The following is a 25,122-nucleotide window of genomic DNA, read 5'->3' as shown; positions in this document are numbered from 1 at the left end:
GCAATTGATTGATCAGTGCAGGAGATTATGTTTATCTGTCCCCAACTGGCAAATCACAGTGAACACAGAAAAGGAGATAAAATAAAAATACACTAGAGGTTTTTTCCCATGGCTGTGTCTCTAGGGAGCAAAACAATGCAAATTATCTTAATAAAACAACATTTATTTTGTCAGACACAGACACACACGTCTTGAAATTGAAGGGCACATTGAGAACTAACTGCTATGGGGCATAGCTATCAAGGTCCGTACGGAGCTTGAAACCCTGTGTTTCTGGCAAGCCTTCAGGCTCGCCAGAAACACTCGCCAGAATAACCTGTCTGCCTGCTCTGAGCAGTCGGACAGACATCGCCGCAATTCAACCAGATTGACACCCCCTACTGGCGGCAGATTGGCCGCGAATCTGCAGGGGGCGGCGTTGCACCAACAGTTCACAAGAACTGCTGGTGCAATCCTGAACACGGAGAGCGTATTGCTCTCCGCATTCAGCGAGGTCTGTCGGACCTGATCCGCACTGTCGGATCAGGTCCAACAGACCTTTGTTAAATAGGCCCCTATAAATTAAACTGGGCAACAGTCACACTTTTTAAAAAGTGGGTATAATATAAATCAAATGTGTGTGTATATATATTTATTTATTAGGAATGTCCATTCATTTTTGGACGACTATACATTTGTACCGAAAATCGAATATTCGTTTTTGTAAACAAATATCCAGATGAATACACCAACGAAATTTAAAGATAATGAAAATTATTTTTAAAGGGTAAAATACTTAACAAGCTCTAGAGAGCGTGCTAACCTCCCAGTCGCGCTAACAGGAAGTTTAGTGCAGGTCCTAGGATCCAAACGCTCTAAGGGGTAGATTTAACAAGCAGCGGATGTTGCTTTCTGAGCTCATTGTTTCCGGCTCGCCGGAAACGTAAGTTAAGAAGCAGCGTCTCCTTAACTTATCCGCCACCAAGACTGCATTCATCCCGATCCGATATGATGAGGGTTATTTACTAGAAGTGCTTGTGCAATGTTAAATGCTGTCGGCATTTAGCGATGTCACGTCCGCCCGGGAATTGTTAAATCTACCCCTAAGCCTCCTGTTAGCGCACCAAATGCTCTGGCAAGAAGAGGATCGGGTAAGCGCACTCCATAGAGCGCATTAAAGGGATAGTCTAGTCAAAATTAAACTTTCATGATTTAGATAGAGCAGGGGTGGGCAACTATTGGCCTTCCAGATGTTATGGACTACATCTCCCATACAATTATGGCTGAAAGAGCATTATGGGAGATGTATAATTGCCCACCCCTGATATAGAGCATGCAATTTTAAGCAACTTTCTAATGTATTCCTATTATCATTTTTTCTTTGTTCTCTTGGTATCTTTATTTTAATATATGCTTAGGAGATGGCCCATTTTTGGTTCAGCACCTGGGTAGTGTTTGCTGATTGGTAGCTACATTTAGACACAAATCAGGAAGTGCTACCCAGGTTCTGAAACAAAAATGGACTGGCTCCTATGCTTACATTCCTGCTTTTTCAAATAAAGATACTATGAAAACAAAGAAAAATATTTATTAGCGCTGCAGAATCTGTTGGCACTCTACAAATAACTGATAATAATAATAATAATAATAATAGGAGTAAATTAGAAAGTTGCTTAAAATTGCATGCTCTATCTGAATCATGAATGTTTAATTTTAACTAGACTATCCCTTTAAGGTAACTATTTTACACTTTGAAAGTAAGTATGTAGCTACAGATAAACTTTTCAGCTGTAGCTTCAAACCTTTTACAATCGTTTTAACAAAAACAAATGTAAATGTTTAACGAAAATTACATTTTCGTTTAGTTTTAAACAAAATGAAAAACTAAGTGCAGGGAACGAATATTTGGGGAAATGAATGTCCTCATATATTCATTACGAAATTTTTGTTTGTTTATATACAGTATATATATATATATATATATATATATATATATATATATATATATATATATATATATATATATATATATATATATATATATATACATATATAATGTGTTTTATATATGCATGGTATAAATATGCAATTAAACACTGCATTGCAAAAAAGGTATGTACATAAAATAAATACTTCATATATGCACCGTATATATCAGTAATAAAACACTGCATTGCAAAAAAGGTATGTACATAAAATAAATACTTCATATATGCACCGTATATATCAGTAATAAAACACTGCATTGCAAATAGGTCTGCACTCACAATTCATACTTTATATATACAGTATATAAAAGCAATTGAACACTGCATTGCAAATAGATTTGCAAATACAATAAATGCTTTATATATGCACAGTATATATCAGTAATTAAACACTACATTACAAATAGGTCTGCACTCACAATTCATACTTTATATATACAGTATATAAAAGCAATTGAACACTGCATTGCAAATAGATTTGCAAATACAATAAATGCTTTATATATGCACAGTATATATCAGTAATTAAACACTGCATTACAAATAGGTCTGCACTCACAATTTATACTTTATATATGCACAGTATATTAAAGCAATTGAACACTGCATTGCACATAGGTTTGCAAATACAATAAATGCTTTATATATGCACAGTATATATCAGTAATTAAACACTGCATTACAAATATGTCGGCGCATACAATAAATGCATTATATATGCACAGTATATATCAATAAAAAAACACTGCATTGCAAATAGGTTTGCACATACAATAAATACTTTATATTTGCACAGTATAATGTTTATCAGTAATTAAACACTGCATTGCAAATATGTCTGCACATACAATAAATGCATTATATATGCACAGTATATATCAGCAAATACACACTGCATTGCAGAAAGTATAGTTACAAAATAACTATAATTTTGGTGCAACCTAAGAAGACACCCCTTGAAAATAATCTTGAGTATGTTTACCTTGTCTCCTTTATTGTGGCCAATTAGTGGGCAAATTCAGTTGAGCTTGCACATTTGTAATGTAATCAGTCAGTGTGTAGCATGTAGCAGTATTAGGAAACTGCAGCATATGTAAGTATGCATAATGAGCAACTATCCAGATTCTCTTCAATAAGAGGGAAAATCTCAAAAATGTAAATTACAGAAACAGCAGGTAAATATGAAATATTTAATGGCACGGTTGGCTAGTAAAAAAGGGGGCAATTGCCCTTAGCCCACTGGTTTTCAAACCTGTCGTCAGGCCAACCTAACAGACCAGATTTTCAGATGATTATTTCACCTGTGGTCTAGTTCAGATATCCTCAAAATCTGGCCTGTTAGGGAGGGCTGCTGACAGGTGGAAAACCAGTGCCCGGGGCTGAGCCTTACAGCCTGTTGCAGATCATTTTATTTGGTTGTAATGTGATTTGTGAAATCTACTGTGAGCTTACTATGATTTGATTTAGAAGAAGCAACAATCCTGCTACAGTTATATTAATGTTGTGCAATATTACAGCTTGAATTAGCTGCAATAAAGAAGCCAACTGCTCCTTATGCCTCACTCTTGGGATGTCTCCAGTCTCCCCTTGTCTGTAAGTGCATTTGCTGATAAAGCTGCTAACAATAGTAACTCCGCTGGATCACATTGCACTGGGTGCTCAGTACAGCAGGTGACTCTGTTTTTACACTTTAGAAGGATATCAGTGAGCATTTGTCACAGTCTAAACCTCTGCCACTTATAGTTTAGTATGTAAAGCCCACTGAAACTGCTACATGTTAGCAGCAGCTATTATGTCACTGATTTGCATGAATATTACAAATGCTCTGATATGGCCCCTGTGTGAAATAGCCGGTTATACACAGGGGTTAGACAGAATTAGGGTACAGTGTGTTTGTATCCTATCTTCTGATACGGCCCCTGTGTGAAATAGCCGGTTATACACAGGGGTTAGACAGAATTAGGGTACAGTGTGTTAGTATCTTATCTTCTGATACGGCCCCTGTGTGAAATAGCCGGTTATACACAGGGGTTAGACAGAATTAGGGTACAGTGTGTTTGTATCCTATCTTCTGATACGGCCCCTGTGTGAAATAGCCGGTTATACACAGGGGTTAGACAGAATTAGGGTACATTGTGTTTGTATCCTATCTTCTGATACGGCCCCTGTGTGAAATAGCCGGTTATACACAGGGGTTAGACAGAATTAGGGTACAGTGTGTTTGTATCCTATCTTCTGATACGGCCCCTGTGTGAAATAGCCGGTTATACACAGGGGTTAGACAGAATTAGGGTACAGTGTGTTTGTATCCTATCTTCTGATACAGCCCCTGTGTGAAATAGCCGGTTATACACAGGGGTTAGACAGAATTAGGGTACAGTGTGTTTGTATCTTATCTTCTGATACGGCCCCTGTGTGAAATAGCCGGTTATACACAGGGGTTAGACAGAATTATTGTACATTGTGTTTGTATCCTATCTTCTGATACGGCCCCTGTGTGAAATAGCCGGTTATACACAGGGGTTAGACAGAATTAGGGTACATTGTGTTAGTATCTTATCTTCTGATACGGCCCCTGTGTGAAATAGCCGGTTATACACAGGGGTTAGACAGAATTAGGGTACAGTGTGTTTGTATCCTATCTTCTGATACAGCCCCTGTGTGAAATAGCCGGTTTATACACAGGGGTTAGACAGAATTAGGGTACAGTGTGTTTGTATCTTATCTTCTGATACGGCCCCTGTGTGAAATAGCCGGTTATACACAGGGGTTAGACAGAATTAGGGTACAGTGTGTTTGTATCTTATCTTCTGATACGGGCCCCTGTGTGAAATAGCCGGTTATACACAGGGGTTAGACAGAATTAGGGTACAGTGTGTTTGTATCTTATCTTCTGATACGGCCCCCTGTGTGAAATAGCCGGTTATACACAGGGGTTAGACAGAATTAGGGTACAGTGTGTTTGTATCTTATCTTCTGATACGGCCCTGTGTGAAATAGCCGGTTATACACAGGGGTTAGACAGAATTATTGTACATTGTGTTTGTATCCTATCTTCTGATACGGCCCCTGTGTGAAATAGCGGTTATACACAGGGGTTAGACAGAATTAGGGTACATTGTGTTAGTATCTTATCTTCTGATACGGCCCCTGTGTGAAATAGCCGGTTATACACAGGGGTTAGACAGAATTAGGGTACAGTGTGTTTGTATCCTATCTTCTGATACAGCCCCTGTGTGAAATAGCCGGTTATACACAGGGGTTAGACAGAATTAGGGTACAGTGTGTTTGTATCCTATCTTCTGATACGGCCCCTGTGTGAAATAGCCGGTTATACACAGGGGTTAGACAGAATTAGGGTACATTGTGTTAGTATCTTATCTTCTGATACGGCCCCTGTGTGAAATAGCCGGTTATACACAGGGGTTAGACAGAATTAGGGTACAGTGTGTTTGTATCCTATCTTCTGATACAGCCCCTGTGTGAAATAGCCGGTTATACACAGGGGGTTAGACAGAATTAGGGTACAGTGTGTTTGTATCCTATCTTCTGATACGGCCCCTGTGTGAAATAGCCGGTTATACACAGGGGTTAGACAGAATTAGGGTACATTGTGTTTGTATCCTATCTTCTGATACGGCCCCTGTGTGAAATAGCCGGTTATACACAGGGGTTAGACAGAATTAGGGTACATTGTGTTAGTATCTTATCTTCTGATACGGCCCCTGTGTGAAATAGCCGGTTATACACAGGGGTTAGACAGAATTAGGGTACAGTGTGTTTGTATCCTATCTTCTGATACAGGCCCCTGTGTGAAATAGCCGGTTATACACAGGGGTTAGACAGAATTAGGGTACAGTGTGTTTGTATCCTATCTTCTGATACGGCCCCTGTGTGAAATAGCCGGTTATACACAGGGGTTAGACAGAATTAGGGTACAGTGTGTTTGTATCCTATCTTCTGATACAGCCCCTGTGTGAAATAGCCGGTTATACACAGGGGTTAGACAGAATTAGGGTACAGTGTGTTTGTATCCTATCTTCTGATACGGCCCCTGTGTGAAATAGCCGGTTATACACAGGGGTTAGACAGAATTAGGGTACAGTGTGTTTGTATCTTATCTTCTGATACGGCCCCTGTGTGAAATAGCCGGTTATACACAGGGGTTAGACAGAATTAGGGTACAGTGTGTTTGTATCTTATCTTCTGATACGGCCCCTGTGTGAAATAGCCGGTTATACACAGGGGTTAGACAGAATTATTGTACATTGTGTTTGTATCCTATCTTCTGATACGGCCCCTGTGTGAAATAGCCGGTTATACACAGGGGTTAGACAGAATTAGGGTACAGTGTGTTTGTATCTTATCTTCTGATACGGCCCCTGTGTGAAAATAGCCGGTTATACACAGGGGTTAGACTGAATTAGGGTACAGTGTGTTTGTATCCTATCTTCTGATACGGCCCCTGTGTGAAATAGCCGGTTATACACAGGGGTTAGACAGAATTAGGGTACAGTGTGTTTGTATCTCTATCTTCTGATACGGCCCCTGTGTGAAATAGCCGGTTATACACAGGGGTTAGACAGAATTAGGGTACAGTGTGTTTGTATCCTATCTTCTGATACGGCCCCTGTGTGAAATAGCCGGTTATACACAGGGGTTAGACAGAATTAGGGTACATTGTGTTTGTATCCTATCTTCTGATACGGCCCCTGTGTGAAATAGCCGGTTATACACAGGGGTTAGACAGAATTAGGGTACAGTGTGTTTGTATCCTTATCTTCTGATACGGCCCCTGTGTGAAATAGCCGGTTATACACAGGGTTAGACAGAATTAGGGTACAGTGTGTTTGTATCCTATCTTCTGATACGGCCCCTGTGTGAAATAGCCGGTTATACACAGGGGTTAGGACAGAATTAGGGTACAGTTGTGTTTGTATCCTATCTTCTGATACGGCCCCTGTGTGAAATAGCCGGTTATACACAGGGGTTAGACAGAATTAGGGTACATTGTGTTTGTATCCTTATCTTCTGATACGGCCCCTGTGTGAAATAGCCGGTTATACACAGGGGTTAGACAGAATTAGGGTACAGTGTGTTTGTATCCTATCTTCTGATACGGCCCCTGTGTGAAATAGCCGGTTATACACAGGGGTTAGACAGAATTAGGGTACATTGTGTTTGTATCCTATCTTCTGATACGGCCCCTGTGTGAAATAGCCGGTTATACACAGGGGGTTAGACAGAATTAGGGTACAGTGTGTTTGTATCCTATCTTCTGATACGGCCCCCTGTGTGAAATAGCCGGTTATACACAGGGGTTAGACAGAATTAGGGTACAGTGTGTTTGTATCCTATCTTCTGATACGGCCCCTGTGTGAAATAGCCGGTTATACACAGGGGTTAGACAGAATTAGGGTACAGTGTGTTTGTATCCTATCTTCTGATACGGCCCCTGTGTGAAATAGCCGGTTATACACAGGGGTTAGACAGAATTAGGGTACATTGTGTTTGTATCCTATCTTCTGATACGGCCCCTGTGTGAAATAGCCGGTTATACACAGGGGTTAGACAGAATTAGGGTACAGTGTGTTTGTATCTTATCTTCTGATACGGCCCCTGTGTGAAATAGCCGGTTATACACAGGGGGTTAGACAGAATTAGGGTACAGTGTGTTTGTATCTAATCTTCTGATACGGCCCCTGTGTGAAATAGCCGGTTTACCAGGGGTTAGACAGAATTAGGGTACAGTGTGTTTGTATCCTATCTTCTGATACGGCCCCTGTGTGAAATAGCCGTTATACACAGGGGTTAGAACAGAATTAGGGTACATTGTGTTTGTATCCTATCTTCTGATACGGCCCCCTGTGTGAAATAGCCGTTATACACAGGGGTTAGACAGAATTAGGGTACAGTGTGTTTGTATCTTATCTTCTGATACGGCCCCTGTGTGAAATAGCCGGTTATACACAGGGGTTAGACAGAATTAGGGTACAGTGTGTTTGTATCCTTATCTTCTGATACGGCCCCTGTGTGAAATAGCCGGTTATACACAGGGGTTAGACAGAATTAGGGTACAGTGTGTTTGTATCCTATCTTCTGATACGGCCCCTGTGTGAAATAGCCGGTTATACACAGGGGTTAGACAGAATTATTGTACAGTGTGTTTGTATCCTATCTTCTGATACGGCCCCTGTGTGAAATAGCCGGTTATACACAGGGGTTAGACAGAATTAGGGTACAGTGTGTTTGTATCCTATCTTCTGATACGGCCCCTGTGTGAAATAGCCGGTTATACACAGGGGTTAGACAGAATTAGGGTACATTGTGTTTGTATCCTATCTTCTGATACGGCCCCTGTGTGAAATAGCCGGTTATACACAGGGGTTAGACAGAATTAGGGTACAGTGTGTTTGTATCCTATCTTCTGATACGGCCCCTGTGTGAAATAGCCGGTTATACACAGGGGTTAGACAGAATTAGGGTACAGTGTGTTTGTATCTTATCTTCTGATACGGCCCCTGTGTGAAATAGCCGGTTATACACAGGGGTTAGACAGAATTAGGGTACAGTGTGTTTGTATCCTATCTTCTGATACGGCCCCTGTGTGAAATAGCCGGTTATACACAGGGGTTAGACAGAATTAGGGTACATTGTGTTTGTATCCTATCTTCTGATACGGCCCCTGTGTGAAATAGCCGGTTATACACAGGGGTTAGACAGAATTAGGGTACAGTGTGTTTGTATCTATCTTCTGATACGGCCCCCTGTGTGAAATAGCCGGTTATACACAGGGGTTAGACAGAATTAGGGTACAGTGTGTTTGTATCTTATCTTCTGATACGGCCCCTGTGTGAAATAGCCGGTTATACACAGGGGTTAGACAGAATTAGGGTACATTGTGTTTGTATCCTATCTTCTGATACGGCCCCTGTGTGAAATAGCCGGTTATACACAGGGGTTAGACAGAATTAGGGTACAGTGTGTTTGTATCCTATCTTCTGATACGGCCCCTGTGTGAAATAGCCGGTTATACACAGGGGTTAGACAGAATTAGGGGTACATTGTGTTTGTATCCTATCTTCTGATACGGCCCCTGTGTGAAATAGCCGGTTATACACAGGGGTTAGACAGAATTAGGGTACAGTGTGTTTGTATCTTATCTTCTGATACGGCCCCTGTGTGAAATAGCCGGTTATACACAGGGGTTAGACAGAATTAGTGTACATTGTGTTTGTATCCTATCTTCTGATACGGCCCCTGTGTGAAATAGCCGGTTATACACAGGGGTTAGACAGAATTAGGGTACAGTGTGTTTGTATCCTATCTTCTGATACGGCCCCTGTGTGAAATAGCCGGTTATACACAGGGGTTAGACAGAATTATTGTACATTGTGTTTGTATCTTATCTTCTGATACGGCCCCTGTGTGAAATAGCCGGTTATACACAGGGGTTAGACAGAATTAGGGTACATTGTGTTTGTATCCTATCTTCTGATACGGCCCCTGTGTGAAATAGCCGGTTATACACAGGGGTTAGACAGAATTAGGGTACAGTGTGTTTGTATCCTATCTTCTGATACGGCCCCTGTGTGAAATAGCCGGTTATACACAGGGGTTAGACAGAATTAGGGTACATTGTGTTTGTATCCTATCTTCTGATACGGCCCCTGTGTGAAATAGCCGGTTATACACAGGGGTTAGACAGAATTAGGGTACATTGTGTTTGTATCCTATCTTCTGATACGGCCCCTGTGTGAAATAGCCGGTTATACACAGGGGTTAGACAGAATTAGGGTACAGTGTGTTTGTATCCTATCTTCTGATACGGCCCCTGTGTGAAATAGCCGGTTATACACAGGGGTTAGACAGAATTATTGTACATTGTGTTTGTATCCTATCTTCTGATACGGCCCCTGTGTGAAATAGCCGGTTATACACAGGGGTTAGACAGAATTAGGGTACAGTGTGTTTGTATCCTATCTTCTGATACGGCCCCTGTGTGAAATAGCTGGTTAGACAGAATTAGGGTACATTGTGTTTGTATCCTATCTTCTGATACGGCCCCTGTGTGAAATAGCCGGTTATACACAGGGGTTAGACAGAATTAGGGTACATTGTGTTTGTATCCTATCTTCTGATACGGCCCCTGTGTGAAATAGCCGGTTATACACAGGGGTTAGACAGAATTAGGGTACAGTGTGTTTGTATCCTATCTTCTGATACGGCCCCTGTGTGAAATAGCCGGTTATACACAGGGGTTAGACAGAATTAGGGTACATTGTGTTTGTATCCTATCTTCTGATACGGCCCCTGTGTGAAATAGCCGGTTATACACAGGGGTTAGACAGAATTAGGGTACAGTGTGTTTGTATCCTATCTTCTGATACGGCCCCTGTGTGAAATAGCCGGTTATACACAGGGGTTAGACAGAATTAGGGTACAGTGTGTTTTGTATCCTATCTTCTGATACGGCCCCTGTGTGAAATAGCCGGTTATACACAGGGGTTAGACAGAATTAGGGTACATTGTGTTTGTATCCTATCTTCTGATACGGCCCCTGTGTGAAATAGCCGGTTATACACAGGGGGTTAGACAGAATTAGGGTACAGTGTGTTTGTATCTTATCTTCTGATACGGCCCCTGTGTGAAATAGCCGGTTATACACAGGGGTTAGACAGAATTATTGTACATTGTGTTTGTATCCTATCTTCTGATACGGCCCCTGTGTGAAATAGCCGGTTATACACAGGGGGTTAGACAGAATTAGGGTACAGTGTGTTTGTATCCTATCTTCTGATACGGCCCCTGTGTGAAATAGCCGGTTATACACAGGGGTTAGACAGAATTAGGGTACATTGTATTTGTATCCTATCTTCTGATACGGCCCCTGTGTGAAATAGCCGGTTATACACAGGGGTTAGACAGAATTATTGTACATTGTGTTTGTATCCTATCTTCTGATACGGCCCCTGTGTGAAATAGCCGGTTATACACAGGGGTTAGACAGAATTAGGGTACATTGTGTTTGTATCCTATCTTCTGATACGGCCCCTGTGTGAAATAGCCGGTTATACACAGGGGTTAGACAGAATTAGGGTACATTGTGTTTGTATCCTATCTTCTGATACGGCCCCTGTGTGAAATAGCCGGTTATACACAGGGGTTAGACAGAATTAGGGTACAGTGTGTTTGTATCCTATCTTCTGATACGGCCCCTGTGTGAAATAGCCGGTTATACACAGGGGTTAGACAGAATTAGGGTACAGTGTGTTTGTATCCTATCTTCTGATACGGCCCCTGTGTGAAATAGCCGGTTATACACAGGGGTTAGACAGAATTATTGTACATTGTGTTTGTATCCTATCTTCTGATACGGCCCCTGTGTGAAATAGCCGGTTATACACAGGGGTTAGACAGAATTAGGGTACATTGTGTTTGTATCCTATCTTCTGATACGGCCCCTGTGTGAAATAGCCGGTTATACACAGGGGTTAGACAGAATTAGGGTACAGTGTGTTTGTATCCTATCTTCTGATACGGCCCCTGTGTGAAATAGCCGGTTATACACAGGGGTTAGACAGAATTAGGGTACAGTGTGTTTGTATCCTATCTTCTGATACGGCCCCTGTGTGAAATAGCCGGTTATACACAGGGGTTAGACAGAATTAGGGTACATTGTGTTTGTATCTTATCTTCTGATACGGCCCCTGTGTGAAATAGCCGGTTATACACAGGGGGTTAGACAGAATTAGGGTACAGTGTGTTTGTATCTTATCTTCTGATACGGCCCCCTGTGTGAAATAGCCGGTTATACACAGGGGTTAGACAGAATTATTGTACATTGTGTTTGTATCCTATCTTCTGATACGGCCCCTGTGTGAAATAGCCGGTTATACACAGGGGTTAGACAGAATTAGGGTACATTGTGTTTGTATCCTTATCTTCTGATACGGCCCCTGTGTGAAATAGCCGGTTATACACAGGGGTTAGACAGAATTAGGGTACAGTGTGTTTGTATCTTATCTTCTGATACGGCCCCTGTGTGAAATAGCCGGTTATACACAGGGGTTAGACAGAATTAGGGTACATTGTGTTTGTATCCTATCTTCTGATACGGCCCCTGTGTGAAATAGCCGGTTATACACAGGGGTTAGACAGAATTAGGGTACAGTGTGTTTGTATCTTATCTTCTGATACGGCCCCTGTGTGAAATAGCCGGTTATACACAGGGGTTAGACAGAATTAGGGTACATTGTGTTTGTATCCTATCTTCTGATACGGCCCCTGTGTGAAATAGCCGGTTATACACAGGGGTTAGACAGAATTAGGGTACAGTGTGTTTGTATCTTATCTTCTGATACGGCCCCTGTGTGAAATAGCCGGTTATACACAGGGGTTAGACAGAATTAGGGTACATTGTGTTTGTATCCTATCTTCTGATACGGCCCCTGTGTGAAATAGCCGGTTATACACAGGGGTTAGACAGAATTAGGGTACATTGTGTTTGTATCCTATCTTCTGATACGGCCCCCTGTGTGAAATAGCCGGTTATACACAGGGGTTAGACAGAATTAGGGTACAGTGTGTTTGTATCTTATCTTCTGATAAGGCCCCTGTGTGAAATAGCCGGTTATACACAGGGGTTAGACAGAATTAGGGTACAGTGTGTTTGTATCTTATCTTCTGATAAGGCCCCTGTGTGAAATAGCCGGTTATACACAGGGGTTAGACAGAATTATTGTACATTGTGTTTGTATCCTATCTTCTGATACGGCCCCTGTGTGAAATAGCCGGTTATACACAGGGGTTAGACAGAATTATTGTACATTGTGTTTGTATCCTATCTTCTGATACGGCCCCTGTGTGAAATAGCCGGTTATACACAGGGGTTAGACAGAATTAGGGTACAGTGTGTTTGTATCCTATCTTCTGATACAGCCCCTGTGTGAAATAGCCGGTTATACACAGGGGTTAGACAGAATTAGGGTACAGTGTGTTTGTATCTTATCTTCTGATACGGCCCCTGTGTGAAATAGCCGGTTATACACAGGGGTTAGACAGAATTAGGGTACAGTGTGTTTGTATCTTATCTTCTGATACGGCCCCTGTGTGAAATAGCCGGTTATACACAGGGGTTAGACAGAATTATTGTACATTGTGTTTGTATCCTATCTTCTGATACGGCCCCTGTGTGAAATAGCCGGTTATACACAGGGGTTAGACAGAATTAGGGTACAGTGTGTTTGTATCCTATCTTCTGATACAGCCCCTGTGTGAAATAGCCGGTTATACACAGGGGTTAGACAGAATTAGGGTACAGTGTGTTTGTATCCTATCTTCTGATACGGCCCCTGTGTGAAATAGCCGGTTATACACAGGGGTTAGACAGAATTAGGGTACAGTGTGTTTGTATCTTATCTTCTGATACGGCCCCTGTGTGAAATAGCCGGTTATACACAGGGGTTAGACAGAATTAGGGTACATTGTGTTTGTATCCTATCTTCTGATACGGCCCCTGTGTGAAATAGCCGGTTATACACAGGGGTTAGACAGAATTAGGGTACAGTGTGTTTGTATCCTATCTTCTGATACGGCCCCTGTGTGAAATAGCCGGTTATACACAGGGGTTAGACAGAATTAGGGTACAGTGTGTTTGTATCTTATCTTCTGATACGGCCCCTGTGTGAAATAGCCGGTTATACACAGGGGTTAGACAGAATTAGGGTACAGTGTGTTTGTATCCTATCTTCTGATATGGCCCCTGTGTGAAATAGCCGGTTATACACAGGGGTTAGACAGAATTAGGGTACAGTGTGTTTGTATCTTATCTTCTGATACGGCCCCTGTGTGAAATAGCCGGTTATACACAGGGGTTAGACAGAATTAGGGTACAGTGTGTTTGTATCCTATCTTCTGATACGGCCCCTGTGTGAAATAGCCGGTTATACACAGGGGTTAGACAGAATTAGGGTACAGTGTGTTTGTATCCTATCTTCTGATACGGCCCCTGTGTGAAATAGCCGGTTATACACAGGGGTTAGACAGAATTAGGGTACAGTGTGTTTGTATCCTATCTTCTGATACGGCCCCTGTGTGAAATAGCCGGTTATACACAGGGGTTAGACAGAATTAGGGTACAGTGTGTTTGTATCTTATCTTCTGATACGGCCCCTGTGTGAAATAGCCGGTTATACACAGGGGTTAGACAGAATTAGGGTACAGTGTGTTTGTATCCTATCTTCTGATACGGCCCCTGTGTGAAATAGCCGGTTATACACAGGGGTTAGACAGAATTAGGGTACAGTGTGTTTGTATCTTATCTTCTGATACGGCCCCTGTGTGAAATAGCCGGTTATACACAGGGGTTAGACAGAATTAGGGTACAGTGTGTTTGTATCCTATCTTCTGATACGGCCCCTGTGTGAAATAGCCGGTTATACACAGGGGTTAGACAGAATTAGGGTACAGTGTGTTTGTATCTTATCTTCTGATACGGCCCCTGTGTGAAATAGCCGGTTATACACAGGGGTTAGACAGAATTAGGGTACAGTGTGTTTGTATCCTATCTTCTGATACGGCCCCTGTGTGAAATAGCCGGTTATACACAGGGGTTAGACAGAATTAGGGTACAGTGTGTTAGTATCTTATCTTCTGATACGGCCCCTGTGTGAAATAGCCGGTTATACACAGGGGTTAGACAGAATTAGGGTACAGTGTGTTTGTATCCTATCTTCTGATACGGCCCCTGTGTGAAATAGCCGGTTATACACAGGGGTTAGACAGAATTAGGGTACAGTGTGTTTGTATCCTATCTTCTGATACGGCCCCTGTGTGAAATAGCCGGTTATACACAGGGGTTAGACAGAATTAGGGTACAGTTTGTTTGTATCCTATCTTCTGATACGGCCCCTGTGTGAAATAGCCGGTTATACACAGGGGGTTAGACAGAATTAGGGTACAGTGTGTTTGTATCCTATCTTCTGATACGGCCCCTGTGTGAAATAGCCGGTTATACACAGGGGTTAGACAGAATTAGGGTACAGTGTGTTTGTATCCTATCTTCTGATACGGCCCCTGTGTGAAATAGCCGGTTATACACAAGGTTTAGACAGAATTAGGGTACAGTGTGTTTGTATCTTATCTTCTGATACGGCCCCTGTGTGAAATAGCCGGTTATACACAGGGGTTAGACAGAATTAGGGTACAGTGTGTTTGTATCTTATCTTCTGATACGGCCCCTGTGTGAAATAGCCGGTTATACACAGGGGTTAGACAGAATTAGGGTACAGTGTGTTTGTATCTTATCTTCTGATACGGCCCCTGTGTGAAATAGCCGGTTATACACAGGGGTTAGACAGAATTAGGGTACAGTGTGTTTGTATCCTATCTTCTGATACGGCCCCTGTGTGAAATAGCCGGTTATACACAGGGGTTAGACAGAATTAGGGTACAGTGTGTTTGTATCTTATCTTCTGATAAGGCCACTATGGGAAATAGCCGGTTATACACAGGGGTTAGACAGAATTAGGGTACAGTGTGTTTGTATCTTATCTTCTGATAAGACCACTATGGGAAATAGCCGGTTATACACAGGGGTTAGACAGAATTAGGGTACAGTGTGTTTGTATCCTATCTTCTGATACGGCCCCTGTGTGAAATAGCCGGTTATACACAGGGGTTAGACAGAATTAGGGTACAGTGTGTTTGTATCCTATCTTCTGATAAGGCCACTATGGGAAATAGCTGGTTATACACAGGGGTTAGACAGAATTATTGTACAGTGTGTTTGTATCTTATCTTCTGATAAGGCCACTATGGGAAATAGCTGGTTATACACAGGGGCTATACAGAGATTTGGGACATTGTGTTTGTATCCTATCTTCTGATACAGCCCCTGTGTGAAATGACTGGTTAGCCAGATGTTAGATGGAATTAAATGGACAAGAAACACAAAATATTTCTTTCATGATTTAGATTGAGAACAAAATCTTTTTTTTTTTTTTTTTTATAATTGTTTTATTGAGTTTTCGAAAATAAAAAACAAGTAGATAGAGTAAAGAATGAGTACAATTCTCTCATATTGATCACAAGAATAAACACACAAAAAAATTGAAGTCATACACACTAAATACCCACAACATCTTATACAGAGAGTTATGAGCTTTCATCTAACCTTGACAGAAGTGTTCCAAAAAAGAAATTTCTTTTTTTTTTACCTTATGTCAGCAATACAACGAAAAATTTATTTCTTAACAAACAAAACGAAAAAAAAAAAAAAGAAAAAAAGAAAAACACCAAGGAATGAGAACAAAATCTTAAGCAACTTTCTAATATATTTATTTGATCTAATTTACTCCATTATTGTGGCATCCTTTGTGAAGAAGCAGCAATGGCTCAACTGGGAGCTAGCTGTACACATTGAGTGACCCAATAACATGAGGTATATATGTGCAGCCAACAATCAGCAGTTCCTAAACCTACCTAGGTATCCTTTTCAACAAAGGACCCAATCAAAACAAATCAAATGAGGTAGTAAAAGTAATTTGGAATGTTGTTTAAAATCACACAGTCTATATGAAATCATGAAAAAGAAAAAATTTGGGTACAGTGTCCCTTTAATGTCCCTTTAAGGTACGTCGTGTTTGTATCATATAATCTAATGTGACCACAGATGCAGACATGTATGAAGCCCACTGGTTTCCATAGGGAACAACAACATTTGAGCAGCCTAATGAAATATAAAGGAGCAATAAAATGAGATTTTGCAGGATATCTCATATTATTTGTACCACCTCAGCGAGTGACTACGCTGTAGCCTGAAATAAAATCTAAACATCCGTAATCAGGTGGAACAGCAGGGAGATAATTACAACAGAAAACACAGGAAAATATTGTGTTTGTGATGTAATTACTATAAAACAAATCTGACATGGAGATATCGGCAAACACTTCACAGGTACCATGTGTGAATGAGCTATACTGTAAAACATACGCAGATTGTGAAAGTGATTTTTGTCTGTTTGCATTCAGGGGAGCCTTCTCCGAGGTGGTCCTGGCACAGGAGAAGAATTCAGAGCGACTGGTGGCCTTGAAATGTATCCCTAAGAAAGCACTGCGTGGCAAGGAAGCCGTGGTGGAGAACGAGATTGTGGTTTTGAAGAAGTAAGTAGAGGCATTACTAGAGGGACACAAAATGACTGCAGGTGAGACAGGGAATTAAAGGGACAGTCTAGGCCAAAATAAACTTTCATGATTCAGATAGAGCATGTAATTTTAAACAATTTTCCAATTTACTTTTATCACCAATTTTGCTTTGTTCTCTTGGTATTCTTAGTTGAAAGCTTAACCTAGGAGGTTCATATGCTAATTTTTTAGACCTTGAAGGCCACCTCTTTTCAGAATGCATTTGAACAGTTTTTTACCACTAGAGGGTGTTAGTTCACGTATTTCACATAGATAACTCTGTGCTCGTGCATGTGAAGTTATCTGGGTGCAGGCAGTGATTGGCTAAACTGTAAGTCTGTCAAAAGAACTGAAATAAAGGGGGGGGGGTGGACGTGTTATAGAGCAATGTTAGGTGTGGGTTGCCTATGGTTGGATGATAAGGGCCACAGGATAGATGTAAGAAAGGCTGCTAAGATTTAGCAGGATATTGGTTATGAGATTACTAGAACAAGCACTAGAGGGCAGGACCTGAGGTCTCATAGTGGGTGAGGTCACTGGGTGATGTCTAAAGAAAACAATAAACTGCTTATCAATAGGACAACTGAATGGTAGAAGGATAAACATTTAAAAAGGTAAAAGGTTGGACAGGAGCTATTTGATGATGTGACCTTACTGAATGGGGAGATCAGGTTACAACTATTCCTTTTTTCTAAATGAGTTTTATTGAAAAACACAGATAAAATGTATTAATTTAGCAGACAAAAGAACACTTCTACTAGATTGTGTTGATCAGGGGCATCCATTTCTTAAAGAGACATGAAATCCAACAATGTTGCTTCACTCTCTTTGGTGAAGGAACACCACCAATCAGTAGCTAGCTCCCAGTAGTGCACTGCTGCTCCTTAGCCTACCTATGCATGTTCTTCAACAAAGGATACCAAGGGAATAAAGAAAATTTGATAAAAGACGTTAATTGAAAAGTTGTTTAAAATGGCATCCTCTATCTGAATCATGAAAGAAAACTTTTGGGTTGCATGTCCCTTTTAAGGGCTGAAACCACGGAAGGTTTTTAGAACACCCTTTGATTCAGCACAGGAGAATCTGTCCAGTTCCTTCCATGTAATTAATGATTCCACTTATGTCCAACAACCTCTGAAGCCCACAAGTTGTATGAATCTGGTTTCAGATGACATTAAACCATCTATGGTATCTAAAGAGATTTCCCTATTTTTGAGCAATTTCTTTCACAAGCAAATGTACAAAACTCCCTTTCAAAAATGTTATCTTCCCATCTCTTCATCTTTAAAACTAACTCCTAATCCTCTACGTCATGGGACTCCAAACGTTTTGTTTAAAGGAGAGCCGGGGACAAATAGTGAAATTGGACACAGACTACATTACATTATACTCATATTTGAGCTAAATATATGACTCAAAAGAAAATGATATAATAATCACATTTATAGTTAATATTACTGAATTTATCTGTATATACTACAGTGAGTTATAAAATATATATAGGCCCTTGGTACTCTTAGGTGGTCATAGTCTGTACACCCTTGTCTAAGTGTTATAACCTTTCAGCTTGTAGTACATGGCAGGAAGTCACTCAAAATAGTTTCCTTCCCTAATATCATCCACATAAACCCTCTCTTCTCTAATATCATCCACACAAACCCTCTCTCCCCTAATATCATCCACACAAACCCTCTCTTCTCTAATATCATCCACATAAACCCTCTCTTTTCTAATATCATCCACATAAACCCTCTCTTCTCTAATATCATCCACATAAATCCTCTCTTCTCCAATATCATCCACACAAACCCTCTCTTCTCTAATATCATCCACATAAACCCTCTCTTCTCCAATATCATCCACACAAACCCTCTCTTCTCTAATATCATCCACACAAACCCTCTCTTCTCTAATATCATCCACATAAACCCTCTCTTCTCCAATATCATCCACATAAACCCTCTCTTCCCTAATATCATCCACACAAACCCTCTCTTCTCTAATATCATCCACATAAATCCTCTCTTCTCCAATATCATCCACATAAACCCTCTCTTCTCTAATATCATCCACATAAACCCTCTCTTCTCTAATATCATCCACATAAACCCTCTCTTTTCTAATATCATCCACATAAATCCTCTCTTCTCCAATATCATCCACACAAACCCTCTCTTCTCTAATATCATCCACATAAATCCTCTCTTCTCCAATATCATCCACATAAACCCTCTCTTCTCTAATATCATCCACATAAACCCTCTCTTCTCTAATATCATCCACATAAACCCTCTCTTTTCTAATATCATCCACATAAACCCTCTCTTCTCCAATATCATCCACATAAACCCTCTCTTTTCTAATATCATCCACATACACCCTCTCTTCTCTAATATCATCCACATAAACCCTCTCTTATCTAATATCAGTCACATAAACCCTCTCTTCTCTAATATCATCCACATACACCCTCTCTTCTCTAATATCATCCACATAAACCCTCTCTTATCTAATATCAGTCACATAAACCCTCTCTTCTCTAATATCATCCACATAAACCCTCTCTTCTCTAATATCATCCACATAAACCCTCTCTTTTCTAATATCATCCACATACAATCTCTGTTCCCTTTCAGCTTGTAGTACATGGCAGGAAGTCACTCAAAATAGTTTCCTTCCCTAATATCATCCACATAAACCCTCTCTTCTCTAATATCATCCACATAAACCCTCTCTTCTCTAATATCATCCACATAAACCCTCTCTTCTCTAATATCATCCACATAAACCCTCTCTTCTCTAATATCATCCACATAAACCCTCTCTTCTCTAATATCATCCACATAAGCCCTCTCTTCCCTAATATCATCCACATAAACCCTCTCTTCTCTAATATAATCCACATAAACCCTCTCTTCTCTAATATCATCCACATAAACCCTCTCTTCCCTAATATCATCCACATAAACCCTCTCTTCTCTAATATAATCCACATAAACCCTCTCTTCTCTAATATCATCCACATAAACCCTCTCTTCCCTAATATCATCCACATAAACCCTCTCTTCTCTAATATAATCCACATAAACCCTCTCTTCTCTAATATCATCCACATAAGCCCTCTCTTCCCTAATATCATCCACATAAACCCTCTCTTCTCTAATATAATCCACATAAACCCTCTCTTCTCTAATATCATCCACATAAACCCTCTCTTCTCTAATATCATCCACATAAGCCCTCTCTTCTCTAATATCATCCACATAAACCCTCTCTTCTCTAATATCATCCACATAAACCCTCTCTTCTCTAATATCATCCACATAAGCCCTCTCTTCCCTAATATCATCCACATAAACCCTCTCTTCTCTAATATAATCCACATAAACCCTCTCTTCTCTAATATAATCCACATAAACCCTCTCTTCTCTAATATCAGTCACCTAAACCCTCTCTTCTCTAATGTCATCCACATACAATCTCTGTTCCCTAATATCATCCACATAAACTCTCTTTTCTCTAATATCATCCACATAAACCCTCTCTTCTCTAATATCATCCACATAAACTCTCTCTTCTCTAATGTCATCCACATACAATCTCTGTTCCCTAATATCATCCACATAAACTCTCTCTTCTCTAATATCAGCCACATAAACCCTCTCTTCTCTAATATCATCCACACAAACCCTCTCTTCTCTAATATCATCCACATACAATCTCTGTTCCCTAATATCATCCACTTAAACCCTCTCTTCTGTAATATCATCCACATAGACCCTCTCTTCTCTAATATCAGCCACTATACTGTACTATTATTCCAATGCTAGGCCCCAACTGGAGGATTGCTCTCAACAGGGAACAACCACCTCCACATAAACCCTCTCTTCTCTAATATCAGTCACCTAAACCCTCTCTTCTCTAATGTCATCCACATACAATCTCTGTTCCCTAATATCATCCACATAAACTCTCTTTTCTCTAATATCATCCACATAAACCCTCTCTTCTCTAATATCATCCACATAAACTCTCTCTTCTCTAATGTCATCCACATACAATCTCTGTTCCCTAATATCATCCACATAAACTCTCTCTTCTCTAATATCAGCCACATAAACCCTCTCTTCTCTAATATCATCCACACAAACCCTCTCTTCTCTAATATCATCCACATACAATCTCTGTTCCCTAATATCATCCACTTAAACCCTCTCTTCTCTAATATCATCCACATAAACCCTCTCTTCTCTAATATCATCCACATAAACCCTCTCTTTTCTAATATCATCCACATACAATCTCTGTTCCCTTTCAGCTTGTAGTACATGGCAGGAAGTCACTCAAAATAGTTTCCTTCCCTAATATCATCCACATAAACCCTCTCTTCTCTAATATCATCCACATAAACCCTCTCTTCTCTAATATCATCCACATAAACCCTCTCTTCTCTAATATCATCCACATAAACCCTCTCTTCTCTAATATCATCCACATAAGCCCTCTCTTCCCTAATATCATCCACATAAACCCTCTCTTCTCTAATATAATCCACATAAACCCTCTCTTCTCTAATATCATCCACATAAACCCTCTCTTCTCTAATATCATCCACATAAACCCTCTCTTCTCTAATATAATCCACATAAACCCTCTCTTCTCTAATATCATCCACATAAACCCTCTCTTCCCTAATATCATCCACATAAACCCTCTCTTCTCTAATATAATCCACATAAACCCTCTCTTCTCTAATATCATCCACATAAGCCCTCTCTTCCCTAATATCATCCACATAAACCCTCTCTTCTCTAATATAATCCACATAAACCCTCTCTTCTCTAATATCATCCACATAAACCCTCTCTTCTCTAATATCATCCACATAAACCCTCTCTTCTCTAATATCATCCACATAAACCCTCTCTTCTCTAATATCATCCACATAAACCCTCTCTTCTCTAATATCATCCACATAAGCCCTCTCTTCCCTAATATCATCCACATAAACCCTCTCTTCTCTAATATAATCCACATAAACCCTCTCTTCTCTAATATAATCCACATAAACCCTCTCTTCTCTAATATCAGTCACCTAAACCCTCTCTTCTCTAATGTCATCCACATACAATCTCTGTTCCCTAATATCATCCACATAAACTCTCTTTTCTCTAATATCATCCACATAAACCCTCTCTTCTCTAATATCATCCACATAAACTCTCTCTTCTCTAATGTCATCCACATACAATCTCTGTTCCCTAATATCATCCACATAAACTCTCTCTTCTCTAATATCAGCCACATAAACCCTCTCTTCTCTAATATCATCCACACAAACCCTCTCTTCTCTAATATCATCCACATACAATCTCTGTTCCCTAATATCATCCACTTAAACCCTCTCTTCTGTAATATCATCCACATAGACCCTCTCTTCTCTAATATCAGCCACTATACTGTACTATTATTCCAATGCTAGGCCCCAACTGGAGGATTGCTCTCAACAGGGAACAACCACCTCCCTTCTGTCTTATTTCTCAGGTAGCTACTGGACCCCTCACAAAGGTTCTGGTCTCTGTGATATCTGAGAGTTACAGTTGGTTTAATAGACAGAAGCTTTGTAGAGAAACATAATGTATGGTAGCAGATAATGAAGTGCTCTACAAGGTACTCTGTAATCATCACAGCTCATCTATAACATGTCTGCATAACTTCACTGCTAAGTAGTTATGTACTGTATGTATTTATCTACAGAGCTGAAGGATACAGCTTTACTGCATACTCAATGTGTGCCAGTATGCTCATCTGAATTATGTAGTATTCTAATTTAATATCATTTGTAGTTTAAAATGTCTTGTATCTGTTCCACTCGTGATAAGAAGGTGCCATCTCCACTGTTTGCTTAGACCTTGTATTTTCTTATCACTCATTTATGATCTCTATTAATTATGTGACTGCTTATAACCATAAATTGATTTCAATAAGGGAAAACAACACACAATGCCAGATTACAACCGTTTCATGATTAAAAGTTTATTGCAGGCCTCAAATGTTGTTGTTTTGTACCTTGGACCCTGTCGTAATATAATAAAGTTCCTAAAGAAGTTTGAAGGCTGAAACCTATTAACCATAAAGTGGACACTCCAAGCTTGTTAGAGCTTAGCTTCTAAGGGCAGTTGTAGAGTGAGTGACGTTTTCCTAAGTCTGAAAACATATATCCTCCTTTGGGTTCCAGTATCACTTTTATGCTGATGATTCCCGAATCTATCTTTTCTCTACGGATAGCTCTCATTTACTCAACCAGATTACCAACGGTCTCTCTACAATTTCCTCTTGGATGTCTTTGCACTACCTGCAACACATTTGTCTAAAGTGACTTCTTATTCCCCTCTTACTGTAGGAGACTCTATTCTTAACGTCTCATTTCATGTCCACTGTCTTGGCGTCACACTTGACCCCCATTCACTCTACATATACAAGAGTTTACAAGAATATGCCCTTTCCTTACTCAAGCAACTACAAAAATACTAATTTAATCCCTACTTTTGTCACAATTCGACTACTGCAACCTTCTCCTTAATGGCCTTCACACATCCTGCTTCAACCCCCTCCAGTCTATCATGAATGCCTCACACATTAACTTAAAGTAAATGTCAACTTTTATGATAAAGTGCCCATTTTTAAAAAAAACAACTATTAAAAACAGGGGCACTTTCATTCATTAAAGTTTACATTGCACCAGATTTTACAAATACTTACCGTCTTCTCCTGAAAGCCGGATCGCCGATCCCTCGCCAGCAGGTCCTCTGTACTTCGTCAGCAATGACGAAACCGGCTTCCTCCAATCACGGCTTCCCCCCCAAGATTGGAGGAAGCCGGTTTAGTCATTGCTGTGTAAGTACAACAGGAAGAAGCAAGCGGGGGGATCGTCGATCCGACGTTTTAGGAGACGAAGGTAAGTATTTGTAAAATCCGGTGCAATGTAAACTTTCATGAAAGAAAGTGCCCCTGTTTTTAATATTTTTTTTTAAAAAGCAGGCACTTTATCATGAAAGTTGACATTTACTTTAAAGGGACACTGAACCCAATTTTTTATTTCATGATTCAGATAGAGCATGCAATTTAAGAGCAACTTTCTAATTTACTCCTATTATAAATTTTTCTTCATTCTCTTGCTATCTTTATTTGAAAAAGAAGGCATCTAAGCTAAGGAGCCAGTCAATTTTTTAGTTCAGTACCCTGGACAGCACTTGTTTATTTGTGGGTGAATTTATCCACGAAACAGCAAGAACAACCCAGGTTGTTCACCAAAAATGGGCCGGCATTTAAACTTGCATTCTTGCTTTTCAACTAAAGATACCAAGAGAATGAAGAAAATGTTATAATATGAGTAAATTAGAAAGTTGCTTAAAATTGCATGCTCTATCTGAATCACGAAAGAAAAAAATTGGGTTCAGTGTCCCTTTAAGTTGCAATCTGCATCAGCTGCCTGTTGTATAGTTTCAGACACTTTTTGAAGCTCACCTATGTTTCCAATCTTAACCAAAATAAATCTTGAACTGTATTGACTCGCTGCTACATCTACAGTCCATGTGACAAGCTACCCAAAACCTTATGTTTCTCTACACTCCACCTGTAGATTGTAAGATCTTCAGAACAGGGAGATTGGTGTGATTGATGCATGCTTAAATGTATTCCGAAATGTGAAAGTGGTGAGAGATTGGTTAAAGAGATGAGTTAGGGCAGAGGTTAAAGAAGCAGAGAGAGAGAGTGAAGAAGTCGTGAAAGAATAGGGTCAAGTGGACAGCTTGTGAGATGAGCAGAAGATAGGAGTATGAAAACTTCTTCCCCTGTTACAGAAGAGAAGTAACAGAGAGTTTTGGTAATAAAAGGGATGGATAGAAGGGCTGGATTTAAGGGGTGCTGAAGAGATAACCAGTAATCTGAGCAGTGAGTTTGGTAGTGG

The 25,122-nt window shown here is 40.3% G+C and overlaps 1 protein-coding gene across 1 annotated transcript in view; it reads left to right on the top strand.

The window, feature by feature from the left end:
* Nucleotides 1-25,122, top strand: part of PNCK (pregnancy up-regulated nonubiquitous CaM kinase) — a 154,323-nt gene that overhangs the window by 67,233 nt on the left and 61,968 nt on the right. The window contains exon 3 of the mRNA XM_053695398.1: nucleotides 17,001-17,132. Coding sequence (XP_053551373.1) covers nucleotides 17,001-17,132 — 132 coding nt within the window. The remainder of the gene's footprint in view (nucleotides 1-17,000; nucleotides 17,133-25,122) is intronic.

This window comes from Bombina bombina, chromosome 12 (genome assembly GCF_027579735.1).
Source record: "Bombina bombina isolate aBomBom1 chromosome 12, aBomBom1.pri, whole genome shotgun sequence".
Taxonomy (NCBI): domain Eukaryota; kingdom Metazoa; phylum Chordata; class Amphibia; order Anura; family Bombinatoridae; genus Bombina; species Bombina bombina.
Note: the sequence above shows the minus strand (reverse complement) of the source record. Positions and strands in the feature narration are given on the sequence as shown.